At 36.8% G+C, this 14,960-nt stretch overlaps 1 protein-coding gene across 1 annotated transcript; it reads right to left on the reverse strand.

Annotated features, from left to right (window-relative positions):
- Nucleotides 1–266: 266 nt before the first annotated feature.
- LOC145047395 (cyclin-like protein) lies at nt 267–2,042 on the reverse strand. Its single transcript, XM_078995665.1, has 4 exons — nt 1,864–2,042; nt 1,165–1,399; nt 1,015–1,063; nt 267–916 (listed from the first exon to the last, which is right to left on the reverse strand). Exons 1-4 carry the CDS (start codon nt 1,929–1,931, stop codon nt 459–461), a joined length of 810 nt encoding a protein of 269 aa, XP_078851791.1. The 5' UTR covers nt 1,932–2,042; the 3' UTR covers nt 267–458.
- Between the last annotated feature and the right edge of the window lie 12,918 nt (nt 2,043–14,960).

Raw genomic sequence — 14,960 nt, forward strand, 5'->3', positions numbered from 1 at the left:
ATGAAAATACAATTCCAGGAAAAGGATTCTTTAATTGTTTGTAATCAGTAATTCTGTATAATTAATATGGTTTGATTCTAGTATTAAATACAAAAGATGTACATCGATCATAAAATAAACGGTTTTTGGTCAAGGTGTAATTCGTTTGTTTACTAATATAGAAAGTCAACGACATTAGGTGGTAACTTTTTTACAAACTCACCCCATTTTATTTGTCTCAAAACATTACATTTTATCCAAAACAACAGCATTAGTGACTTCAAATCTTTAATCAAAAACCACTTGAGATATTATTCTTAAATGCATACTCACGTGAAAAACAATAACAAAACAGAGAATGACATCCTAAACCAACCTTGACCCATTCTAGGATCATCACTTGACATTTGAGAAAAACTATAATGTCCCATGAAATCATATGAACAAAAACAAAAGAAACAAAAAAAAAAAAAACATGGCTATGAAGCAAGAAGAGCTTCAACTTTTGCAATCTGATCCTCTTCATTCTTTGAATTCGGACTCTTATTCGCTTCATCATAAAGATCATGCTTCCACTTCTCACCACCACCACCACCACCACCACCCTGCCCTTGCCTTCCACCACCTAACCTATCCCCCCTTCCCCTGTACCCACCACCACCACCGTATCTATCTCTTGATTGAAACTTCATCCTCTGTGGGTCCCTCTCCCCTGACAACCGCCTGTCAGGCCGCTCAACCACCGGCTTTCCTCCATCTTCCTTCCTTTCACTTCCTTCTAATGGCTTTGAAACTTGTGTTGCTGGTTTATCATGAGTTACAGCATCCAGGGGTATTTTTGTCTCACGAAAAGATGGTCTTTTCTTCTTTATATCTGAACCATTGTTTGAGCTTCTGTTACTCTCACGATCCTTTGAATCTTTCCACAACCCACGCTCTAAACACAGAGATTTAGAGAAATATATGTATACATGATTTGGAATTTTGGGTGACTCATGAAATCAAGAAAAGGTAAATAATTACGAAAAAACCAACCTGTTGTATGGGTATCCCTGTGTCTGAAGCTACGACCACGCTCATCATGCTGTTATAAGACACGCCCATTAGTGAAACCTAGTTTTTCACAGGGATAATACAGTAAAAAGACACAACAATGAACAATGTGAGATTGAAGGATTCAAAAACCTGAAAGTGAGATCGGGATCGAGATGGTTCGATATTTTCAGAAGAATTCTTTGTTCCTTCATGGTATCCGTTACTTTTCTTGTCAGATTCTTTGATCAAGGATACGTTTTGTAGCTTTGGATCAGGTACTACAGTGTGTTTTTTATCTCGATTAATATGTTCTGAAGAATCCAGATTATGGTTAATGGCTGGTTTCTCTGTTGCTGTTCTTCCATCCCTCCTAACTCGTTTAGGGCTGCATCAAACAGCAGCAAAATCACCAATTTACAAAAGGAAAACAAGATGGATTGTTGATGTTGACCTCAAGCATTTAACTGTACATGAAGTGATCCAAGAAAAACATTGTTGACTTAAATTTTGCAATTAGAGGTTCATGATCAATGTATCCAAATATCACCTAACCCCAGACCAACAAATTAATCATCGGAATAACATTGCGATTCGCCACAAAATTAAAATTGATTCGTCTTCTTCAGAACCCAAAACCATTAGGAACACGTCTCATAGCCTAAGAGGCAATAATTGGTTACAATAATCAAATCAACACAGAATCGGATTCATGAAAGGTTAGATTTGATTCGCATCTAATCATTCGATGCTGTGGCATACAGTAAAGAGATCAATCGAAGCATCTAGTTCTTGTACTTATAGACACTGATAACGAAACTACAAGAGATACAACTACTATGATATAAGTACCTAGGTTCTCGATCGAACCGAGAACGATGGTGTCTGGAATCGGAATCACGACCCTCGCGATGAGACATTGCTATTGGTAGGGCTTGTAACTTGTTGGCTTCAGGTCATCCACTAGGGTTCGGATATACGATCTTCTCAATTTAGCAATAATAAATCCTCCATAGTCCAGTGAAAGCTAAACAGTAATATAACACTATTGATTTATTTTCTAATTTAGTAATTTATTTTTCAAGATGACACGGTATTTTAATTTCAGTCTCATTATAAGTTTATAACAGCATATTTTATTAAATTTATTCATTATAATATGTGTTTTCAACATTGCTTGTTTTTATAATAAATCATTATACACGTCACACACACGCAATATATATATATATATATATATATAATCATGTTATTATTATTATTATTATTATTATTATTATTATTATTATTATTATTATTATTATTGGGAAAATGACTTATTAAGGTAACTAGCTATTTCGATTGTCCATATATATATACTAGGTGTGAGACTCATGTATTATATGGGTTTAATTAAAAAAATTAAATATAAAATTTTAACAATTTGAAAAGTTTGAATTATAAGAAAAATATGAAAAATTTGAATTATTAAAATTAATGAGATTTAATGTATTGAATACATTACATATATAACTTTTTCTAATAAATACTTTACATATATATATTACATTACACATTAAATGTGGAATTTTAATTTAATAAATGAAAAATACAATAAAATGACAAGTGGAAAATAGAAAATTTAAAAATTCTAGAAAATATCATGTGTCCAAATGAATGAGAAGAGAACATGTGGCAAAAAAACCTTCATTTATTATAGGATATATATATATATATATATATATATATATATATATATATATATATATATATATATATATATATATATATATATATATGTAATGTTCTTTTTTTTCCACATTAATGAAACCAATTTGTTTGTATGCTCACATTTAGGTAATATGATCGTCTATCACCTGTTTTTGCTTATGTGGCATCCACCTGGCATATGATTTGAGTAGGTTGCACCTACGTGGCATGGTGCATATATTGTCGTCATTCGATTACACTATAAGAGCTGTGTCATACGATTACACCCCTAATTTTAAACCCTAGATCAATCGACGATGGCTTCTTCTTCCTCTTCTTATTCTTCAAAACGACAAGATGAATTTCAAGCTGATCATCCATGTGATTGCGGCTTACCATCTCGCATGAATATTTCAAGAACTCCTGACAACCCTGGAAGAAAATTTAGAGTTTGTCAAAACTCGATGGTAAATCAATTTTGTTGAATATGTTGCAACTTTCTTCTTCTTCATCCTTCAATTTAACATTTTTTTATTTTTGTTCAAGAATGGAAAAAGTCCAAGCTGTGAACAATGGCAATGGTTGGATAAGGATGAAGGGAGGACAGATGGAAGAAGTTCTTACAGGAGGAAACCAAAAGAAAGTTGCAATCTAACCTTGAAATTTTGCACTTTGGAGAATGAAATCAGCATATGTAGGATGAAGATCGAACAAGAAAACAACACCAATTTGGGTAATAGACAAGAATTGGACAAAGTGAAGTGGAAGTTGTTTACTCACAAACTGGCACTGATTTTGTTATTTGTATTGCATGTGAAAATGTTGATTTGATGTATTAGGGTTGAATGATGTAGTTCATGATGTATAATGGTTGAATGATGTAGTTCATGAATGAAACTTGATTGGTATTAGGATGATGTGGTCTACATGTTCTTGTGTATGCTTATGTATGTAATTAAAGCAACAAACTTGTGTTATATGTTTTTGCTTCTGATGTAATGAATGGAACTTTTGTATTAGAATGAAATATAATTAAACACCGGAATGGTATATAATTAAACACTGGAATGGTATATAATGAAACATGGGAATGTAATATAAGCAAACATTGGAATGCAATATAAGCAAACATTAGATTCCCGAGAAACATTGTTTACAAAAGATGTGCCATAAGTTAGTTTTAACACAGTTACACATGCAATACTGCCAAAAGGTACACACAAGATTCCAAAACTTACACATATGGCTAGACAAAAGTCCAAAAGCTACACATATAACTAGATAAAAGATTCCCAGTCAATGATGCCAATTTCTATTCTAATTCCATTGGATTTTCACCACTACTCCCCTGTTTCCCTTCCCACTTCTTTCTTATCTGAATTTTCATGATTCTTTCTGAAGGTTTCCTTCTTCTCTTTCTCTGTAGAACTTGAAATGCTGGTACTTTTTGCATATGCTCCTCTTCCACTGGATCTTGAACTACATATTGTTCTTGGTCATCCTGTCCAAATAGATCTTGAAGTGCAGCAAGTTATTCACCTTCTTGACCTTCACCCTGTCCTTGAACTTCAACTGTAGTCTGGTCTTCACCTTCTTGAACTTCAACTTCAACCAATGCTTCAACCCGTTCTTCAACCCCTCCAACTCCACCTTGACCATGTCCTTGAACTTCAGCTTCAACCTCAGGTTGGTCTGCATCTTCATATATATGATTATCCTCTTCAAAATCAACTTCATAAGACTCCACCTCACTATCAGGCTCCATTTGAACTTCATGGTCACATCAACTTCTTGAGCCAATTTAACATTCACTTTACCTGTTATGAAATAATTTAAATGTTAGCATAAGAAACTGTTATATTGTAATCAAAATGTAAAGGATAACACATACCTTCTTTTTTAGATTTTTTTTACTTTGGTTTTTTATTTGACTTTGGTTGTGGATTTGATGATTTCCCAATTGGTTTTTGAGAGCATTTGGTTTTACGATGCCCTGTTTCCCTACATATGTTGCATCTCATGATCATACCCCTTTTTGAGATTGTATGCTTATTGCCCTTTAGTTCCCTCTCAATTTGATCCATTTTCCTTTTTGTTGATGGTCTTCCTGGCATCCTTCTCGTTTTAGGAGGCAATGGCTTGATGTAATCAAAATCAGGCCATATATCACTGCCATTGAGTGGCTTAATGGTGTACATATATGCATTCCAAAACGTTGTTGTGGTCAACCATGGTGATACATAGTCCTCTGGATCCCTATTGAGGTTTGAAATGGCAGCATATGCATGCACACAAGGGTAACCAGTTAATTGCCAAGCTCTACCTGCACATGTCTTCTTACCATGGTCTACAGCATATGCATCATATCCAAGCCTCGCTTCAAATTCTTGAAAACCAAATGGTACAACTCTCCAAAATCTGTCCACACACACACACAACCCTGTTGAAGGTAGCCCCTAACTCTCGCTGCTGAACATAGAGCTGGTCCTCGTTGTAGCCTCTCGCCCTGGACCACCAGCTCTCCCCTACTTGGGGTCTTGATCCGCACCAACTGTTGTGCGCAGTCAATCACTGCCCCGTTGGGGATTAGCTAATCCATACCAATAATAACCTTGTTCCCCCGCAATGGTACGGGAACCAGATCTACATGTAACGCTCCTCGAACAGCCTCAAAACATAATCTCGGTAGACCTCTGATGTTCGCACTAACCGGTCGTCCGCAATCTCGACCTCCAAAGGGAAATCCAGCATGCTTGAAGACTCAGGAAACTTCTTGCTAAGCGCAAGAGAGACAAACGATCGGGTAGCACCCGAATCAAACAATACATGAACTAGGATACCGTTCACATGGAACGATCCTAAACAAAACACACACATAACATATCAAAATTACAGCAACATAACATAAAAAGCATAAGGAAGAATTCATACTTGTCACCACATCGGGTGCAGCGCGGGCCTCGTCGGCTCTCAACTGAAATGCTCGGCTCCACACCACTGGAGCCTCAACCTTGGCCTTCTGGACATTCGTCACCCGTGCCGACGCTGGGGTCGGCGCATCCGCTAGCGTTGTTGTTGTCGCTACTGTTAATCTAGGGCAGTTGGCCTTTTTATGGCCCCTCTGATTACAATGAAAGCAAATCAGGTCTGATATCTGAACCGTGGGAGCACAGGCAGTACAATCCATGCCAAAATTTCCCATCTGGCCGCACTTATAGCAGCCGAAACCCAACCCAGTGCGGCAAACTCCCTCGTGTGACCGACCGCACTATCTACAGCGGTCCCGCCCCTGCTGACCCTTCGACCTCGCATCAAATCCCTTGGGTTTCTTCCCCGAAACCCCCTACAACCTGTGCAGTCTCTGACTTCCTCTTCCTGAGGTGCTCTAAATCAATCTCTCCTCTCCTGCGCTCTGGCAATCATGGACTCTAGGGTCAGGTAGGCCGAATAGTTGGCATTCTCCCGAATGTCGGCTCTCAACATATCATGATAGCAGGTCTTCTACATCTCCTTATCCCCCGCATACTGGGGGTACCAATAAAGCCCTCTCCCAGAACTTAGTGGTGATTTCCGCCACGGTCTCCGTAGTCTGTCTCATAACCAAAAACTCTTTGGCCAGCTGTTGAAGCTCCACAGCTGGCGCAAACTCAGCCCAGAACCGGGTCATGAAATCTGACCAAGTCATAGCCTCGACGGTTGGGGCTCCCAACGAATCACCAACTAACTCCACCAATCTCTGGCTCGATCCCTCAAACATCCTGCAGCAAAACGGACTTTTGACCCTTCCGGAAAGAAGCTCATCAACTACGCAGACTCAATGTCTGCGATCCATATCCTGGCAGCAATGGGGTCCTTCACCCCATGAAAATCCAGCGCACCACTCCCTCGGAAGTCCTTGAAGGATATTGTACGCATACCCGTCTGGCTAGATGCCAGATCACTCCTGAATGCCCGGAGGCGATCCTCCATCAGCTCAACGATCCCCTCCTTGATCGACCCAAAAATGACCAAGGTCGCATCAAGGATACCTCTCGTGATCTCACGCGATGAACTCGCGTAGCCCGTCATCAACTTGCCCGGATCCTGCACCCGAGCCTGACCCTGATCCTTATCCTAAGCCTGATCCTCCTGCTCCATTTCGTGTGATCGCCATACTGAAAATAAACACATAAACGTCAGGATCATACATACCCTCGAGAGGTCTCGCGCACTCTCCAAGTTTCCTAGCTCCATCTCGGCCCTACTTGACTCGAGTACGGATCCTCTGCTTCCAGTAATACGGGCCCATAATACCTTCCACATCTATCCGTACTCCCCTCAAGGGTTGCTTCGACTTCACCAAGTCCCTCTATCGATACCATTTCCTACTAATCCCATCCTAGGCTTTCCTAGGGCACTCTCTAACCTACTCTTCGTCATCAGTTGCACTATGAGTCCCTACTTCTCTTCCCTAACTAGCTTGCGAATACGGTTACATATCCACTCACTAGTTAGTTAAAGTTAGCAAGGACCCCTTAAGCACAAAGCAAGCAACATTCGTGCATCGAGTAACCACATCAGACATAACTTAATTAGGCTATCCTACCGCTGACTAAACAGTCCTAGCATACAGCTCATAAAACAGGCATTCAAGGCATCCACTAGATCCTTAGCCCTACTCTAGCATGCAGTTCTCGAAATCATGAATCATACACATAACATAACAAGTATGGGTATCTTGGGGAAACTTACTTGAGCTCGTCCGGTCACACGCATCACACACCTTGTCCTTTCTCAAAATTCATTAACTCAAAATTTTAGAACTATTTTACTTGAAAAATCTTTTAGTCCCTCGATTTGAGTCCAGACGCCCCTGAGGGTGTGTCCGAATCCCTCAAACCATGGCTTTGATACCAACTTGTAACGTCCCAAAAATCAAGGCCAAAATTTTCATTTTTAATTAAGTAGTTTATAAAATAACTTATCAAGAAATTGCTAAAATTATGTCAATACATAAAACCATAGTGTCATGTCTCAAAACCATAACATCAAAAGTAATGAAAAATCAGAGTTTAATCCCAGAAACCCAAAGTGGAAACCATGTGTGTGTGTGATGCGCTGCTAAACCGCCAGCTCTTTCCCCTTCGACGAAGAGGTACCTGAAACCAAAACCAAAAACTGTAAGCACAAAGCTTAGTGAGTTCCCCCATCATACTGCATACCATATAATATTGTCGGTAACTTTCAATAGGTAATTGCCATTGGTATCTTTCAATCGGTAACTATCATCGGTATCTTTCAACCGGTAACCGCCATCGGTATCTTCCAACCGGTAACTGCCATCGATATCTTTCAACCGGTAACTACCATCAGTAGCTTTCAACTGGTAACTGGGGACTATTTGTTGGGTTTTGAGCAATCTAACACTTCCTAAGTGTGCATGCAACCCTAATAAACCTTGGATCTATGTTTGTCTAAATACATGCAAAATAATAATTTTCCAAGGTTCATAACCTATCTAACACGGCATGGGGTACTTTTAAACATAAAAGAGTTAGAAGAGATTACATACCTTTTTGATGAGTTTGATTCTTAAGGAGTTTGAGGGCCAAGTACCAATAGTGTGAATGCCTCAAATGGAATCACAAATCACCACAAACTCTTGGAAAACTTTGAGAGAGTGTATACACACTACAATTTTTGGCCACACACAAACACACACACTAGTCACACTAGTTTCACTAGTGGCTATTTCATGCAAAATAAGCATGCTTATATAGTGTACATGATTAGGGTGAAACCCTAATAACCCATGACCTTTCCTTTTCCAAGGATCCATGGGTTAAAAGCTCCATGGACTTCCATACAAGCCTAGCCCATTAACAAATGAGTGTTAGCCCACACCATATAAAACCAATAGCCCACAATCTAATTAGTCTTCCTTTTAATCTCTAAATTAATTCATAATTAATTTAAGACTAAGACTAATTAAATAACATGACTTCATATTAATATATTATAACTTATAATATATTAATAATCATATGTGTATAACTCTCATAAAATTATCCATAAAGAGTTTGGATGAAATGCAACCCAAATGGACCATGTCGGGTCGGGTCAAGTATATACCAAATAAGTTATGGACTTAGATACCTTATCCAACAGACTCCCACTTGGATAAGTCTAATAATTGTATTTGCGTATGTTACTTCAGGAACCAACCAGCAATCGTAGCTCTCGAAAACTCTGTTGAACTATGAAGCGCCATTTTAGATAAGTGATCATATAATCCTCTATTCTCATGATATCAGCCGGACAAATACATGGAACAACGTCGTACTTATTGTCTAGCAGTTTGTTTCCCGATTTTCGATTTGTTTGACAAAGAACTTAATCGAACACATCAATTTAGTTATGACCGGCCGGTACATAGGTCACAACAAAATTATCGAGGGGCCCAGATATCGCTTTTATTTCTAGAAGGAACAGATAAACTTCGACTCATATGCTTGTTCTCCTACTTGTTGAATTGTACACAAACACACGTTTTATAACATCAAGTTACTGATGTGTTTACGTGCAATCAATGCACAACCAACTCATAGGTAACAACTCATATCTCTAGGTTTGAGGATTTATATGATATTACCGTCTCACGATCACTCGAGATAAATTCCATGAAGTGATACAAGTGAGCGTGGGTTTATTCCAATACTCATAACTTATGAGCACTCATGAATGTTGTAGCAACCATTGCTATGACTAAACCCATTTAGCCATCTACAAACCCGATTCATGACAGTCTTGATTCATACCTACTTCCAACATATGAACGACTGTGGAGTGTTTAAATAACTTAGTCATTCGAAAAGAATAACCTAGCTATTTTTGGAAGTCAAAACATGCAAAGTGAAACACAATAATAATCGTATCCAATATGGTTTCAGAACCTTTTTGAATATAAATAGAACCACCTTTTATTTATCACCATATTGATTACACATTATTCATTGTATAATGTTTCAAACAATCAACTTAAGACTTGAATAAAAACAACAGTCGTCCCATGCTCCTAGCATGTACACTTTGTTTTTCTAAACAATAGTTATGCCATACTCCAAGTATGCACACTATGTTTGTCTATGATCCTTACACTGTGATGTAGATCAATTGAACATGATTCCAATGATACTCATTTCACAATCCCAAATTCTTATTGTAAATGTGAGAATCCCCGATTCCTATCATTTACCAAAAATCTGTTAGATTTTAAACTTTTATGCAATGTTCCTCTTGTAATGATTATTCACAAAGTCACCAAAACTTTGTCACCAGTCATTACAGAGTATTCCAAAGAAGGTCGACTTCTATGGAACGGAAGTCTCATATTCAAAGTACATTGCTTTGAACATCCTTCTTGCATTAAGGTTTTCTAATCTTACATAGATTGAATAACTTCCACCTATGGAGACATTTCCATAGTCCCATTTTGACTATCACTTCTAAACAAGTGTTACCTCTTTTCAGAAAATGTCAATATGGTCCTGCTAAAATTAACACTATACTTCTAAATATCCTTAAGCAACCAATCTTTGGCAAACCTCAGATTGTCCTCGATAATTGTGTAATCACTTTAGTCATATCCAGTTCTAGACTTTTCCCTTCTCAATGCCTTAAGAATTTGGAAAATTTAGAAAAGATGAATATTATAGCACATGCAATCGATCCTATATCCAAAGCATATGGGACACGATTCATGATGTGTCACATAAAGACATGATACTAGACCATTCTTTTGCTACAATATTTTTTTATTTGCCATGTTTTCAAAATTTAACTATGAAGAGGGATGCCGTAGTCATAATTGAATTTTGAGAACGCAATATATATATATATATATAGAATTTCCTTAAGTCGAACCATTCAGACATAAAATTCATATATATGTCCTTGACTAAAGATAATTAAAATCTCAATCTAAGCTTCTAGAATTGAAATGAAGTATAATTTCCTCTCCCTTAATTATAGCAAAACAAATTTTCAACCCCTGCAACTTCACGAATTGAAACTTTTGTTTTTCTATAATTAACATTGCTAGCTTGAAATACTAATCATAATTATCATGCTCCCACTAACATGATGATTATTAGCATAACACTTATGCTCCCACTAGCTCTGACATATTTCCAGAAATCTGCTGGACTTCTGAAATTTAGATTCATACACCCTTTCTTAGATAGCTCACATGTGTGTCTAAACAATTTTCAGAACTATGAAAAGGGATGTCATAATCATAGTCTCAATTGCTTAGGCATTTGCCATTTCTCACAAGTCCATGTTAGTGTGCCGGTTAACCACACGCGCTCCACTAACGACTTTTGAAAATGCAAATAACACAATTGATATCTACGTAAAATCTACTTAGTGAAAGCGTTTCCTCACCATCATTTTCATGAATCGGAGAGAAACCTTATGACACTTAGATTTTATAGTGTATGAGTTCCTATCCATGTGAATTTGTTAAAACCATAATCACAAGATAAGGTTAGTGACAAATTCATCCTTACATTGATTAAACTTGTTCAATCTTAGTTTCTTGTCACCTTGGTAGCACAAGGCCCACCAATGCTTCCAAGTTGAACTCTGATAACTCACATGCAAATTCAACTTATTTGAAGTAGGTACAGAAATAAGAATTATGTCAACACGATAGGTTGCAAACCTTTAGTCGTGTGCTAGTGATAAATTACAGGTTTTACTCTTGATCAAATCTTGAAACTCTTTCAGGATCTTTAAGGCTCCCACTGTCCCCTTGACATATAAGTTTACCCAGTCAAGAACCATTCCTTGACAAAAAAAATATTCAAGGGATAGTGCGGATTCTTATCAAGACTAACCCTTCACACAATTGGTCTTAGTTGGTCTTTGTCTCATCCAAGACATCACAACTTACCAATCTCAAATGTACAAGATTAGAAAACATTTTACTCTTACATTTGACTAATGTTAATAAACCTTCCTTTATGTCACTCAAGGTTACAATCTTGGAGTATGACTCTAAGAATTGTTTTGAAATGAAGTCTGACTCATCTTCTTGATTTTAACCAATCCAGAAATTCATGACCTCTCTTCTTAGCCATAACAATGCACTAAGACGTCCGTAGAGTATGAATTTGTGACATGGTTTCATAATCATTAAGATGATCATGAAATATGATACTAAAGTACTCTCCCATCCTTTCAGATTTGAGAAACTTTTATCTTTCTGCCTAATTTGATTCTTCTCATTTGTTTTGTCATACATTGTAACCTTTCCAATGTTATAGAATTATACTTAACCTCATAAGTATAATCATATTTACTAATCTTTAGTAAATCACGACAAATCAATCTTTGTGGTGGACCTTGACCAACGCACACCCAATGTACCTAATTCCTTAGTCCTTCAATTGACTCACATATACATGTGATCAAAGAATTAGTCTTAATTTTCAAAGATGAAAATTCTCATTCATCATACAATACAACTTGTATGATTCCAAGTTTCTGTCCAATTGAAACTTGGGTGATGAAAAACTTTCTTCATTTGGTAAATTCAGACACTACCACAAATGAAAGAATCAAATCCACTTTCCAATATTTGCTATTACTAGAAACATATAAGCAACAATTTTCCATAGATGCCATTGTAGGATATTTTTAAAATAAATAAAATTAAAACCCTTTTTTTTCTTTTATTTTAAAACTTTGAGGAAAAACTTATCCTTACAATCCACATGAAAACCTTGTTGTTATCTATTCATAAGCAATATATTATAACTCTTAAGCAACAACTCAAAATTCTGATTACCGAACCGTGCGATCGAAACCCACCTTCGCAATCAGAATCAACATATACTTACTTTAAGCTTCCTATCTTTTCTTTGATTCTTAAAACATCAGCATCTGACCCATTCACATTATGTAATAAGAATCTCCAAATAGGAACTTAATAGAGTTAGTCAGTGGACTTTAACTGAAGTAGAGTCAAACCTTTTTTGACTTGATCAATCTTATGATCTTTCAGGTAAATATGGCAGCTTCGCAATCAGTGTCCCTTCCTTTGGCAACAAAACACATGGACCCTTTGGTAATGGCACATGAGACTATCTCAGACTTAGCCTTTCTCTTTACCATTTGGTCAACCGAGTTGACTACGGTCGATCCCTTTCCATTGGGAAGAGAAATCCTTTTCTAGATATCCAATGCTACCATTGTCAATGTCCATTTAAGACTTGGGAGGTTGTTCTTTTAATCAAATTTGCTTTACTGGTGCTCCAAATCATTGTTGATTCCATAACACCAAGCAAATAGATAACATCATTAAGGGTCATGTCATAGTCTGTCTCATAGTAGTCCCAAAGAGACTCACTATGTTACTAAGAAAGTGATTAAACATCCAACTTTCACGAGACTTTGACACCCAACTCTCCCGGCTTGTCAATATATGACTTTATCTCCAAGATATGAGCACACATAGACTATGCTTGCCAATAGGGATTGAGTGACTTTAAACTTTTCAAGAACTTGTGGGTGAGGGAGAATAATTGGAGGAGGTGGAGGAAGTGAAGCATGATGTTGAAGGACACCATCTTCAAGAGATTTGGGAAGATCATAGTTGTCTGAACCAGACATCTATAATGGGAGAAAATCAAGTTAGTTGATTCAAAGTCCTTAATATAACACCCAATATGAAATATTAAGTCTAGGACCCAACACAATATTTTATAACTTGGAGGAGGGATGCCGTAATCCAAGCTATAAAACATTTGAAGGTAGGCGAATGACGATTCACCAATATCCACCATGAAAAACGAAATGATTTTATTAGGTTTTAATTGGATTTGAAATTCCTAGATCTTTTGAGATTCATTGAACTTTTCAATGGCATGTTTCAATCTCGAGTGTGCCCTCTCAAATTTTGTGACTGGGATGCCGAGGATCACAAAACAAGGTGTGAATAACCATACCAATTCACTTGGTACCCTTCATATTATCACCCAATCAATGTGCCGGTTACCCACACACGCTCCATTAATCTATGATAAACATTAAGTCACCCTTCGTGATCCTTACTAGTCCAAGTTAGTGTGCCGGTTACCCACACACGCTCCACCAACGACTTGGTAAGGTACAAAGTGTGAATTCTATGGGCTAGCACCAAATTCACATTTTTCCTAAAGTAACTAAGATTGGGAATTAAATAAAAAAAATATTTAGTTACTTTATAATATCCATTATACTTTTAATGAGAATTTAAAGTCATTGTCCTACCCGTTCGGCTAACGACCCTCCACCGATCAAGCAAGCGGTGGGTGAGAGTGGACACCCATTAAGTTGCCATTTTATAGGCAACAACCTTATACCCACCTTATAGACCGGCTTCGTGAATGAGGCATACTAACGGTAAAACAACTTGTTCTTATACATATATATATATATATATATATATATATATATATATATATATATATATATAATTAACCATTAATGTTATAAATAGTATAAGTGTTGAATTTTAAATTTTAAAATTCTAAGTGTTGGAATTAAAGTTTATTAAAGTGTGTGAAACTTTTCCAAATTCCAAAACTTGAGGGCAAGTTTTGTAACTCTTCAAAACTTTTCATTTCATAACTTATGAATTAAAGGTTCATAAAAATGAAGACTCTTCATTTTCATGTAACTTATGTGTTTTAAGTGTGTGTTAAAGAAAAGTGACCTTTGGAAATCCATAACTTGAGGACAAATTATGGACTCCATTAAAACACATAAATGATCAAGAATTAATTTTAAACAATTCAACAAATAATTCCTATCATTTTCTAAATTCATAAGAACATGAACATGATCATCAAAATTTCAAGAATTATATGAACACATAAAATCATGGAATTTTGATATATGCTATTGTAAATGGATTAGAACAACCATTACACCAACTAAAACAAGTTTTAAAACACCAAAACAGTTTAGGGTAATGTTTCTAGTCCATTTCCAGCAGCAAAAGTCGAAATTCTGCATTCTAATCATTTTACTCGCCGAGTACACGAACCTACTCGGCGAGTAGGATGAATTTTGCCTTGGACTCGGCGAGTCCCCCCATGGACTCAGCGAGTCCATCATGCAGATAGCAAAATTTTGACTTTTTTTTTTCACTATTTTGCATCAAGTATCAAACAAGCAAGCCTAGGCTCCGATACCACTGTTGGGTTTAAAGCAATGTAACACTACCTAAGTGT

Source organism: Lactuca saligna, chromosome 5, assembly GCF_052625555.1.
Source record: "Lactuca saligna cultivar CGN05327 chromosome 5, ASM5262555v1, whole genome shotgun sequence".
Taxonomy (NCBI): Eukaryota; Viridiplantae; Streptophyta; class Magnoliopsida; order Asterales; family Asteraceae; genus Lactuca; species Lactuca saligna.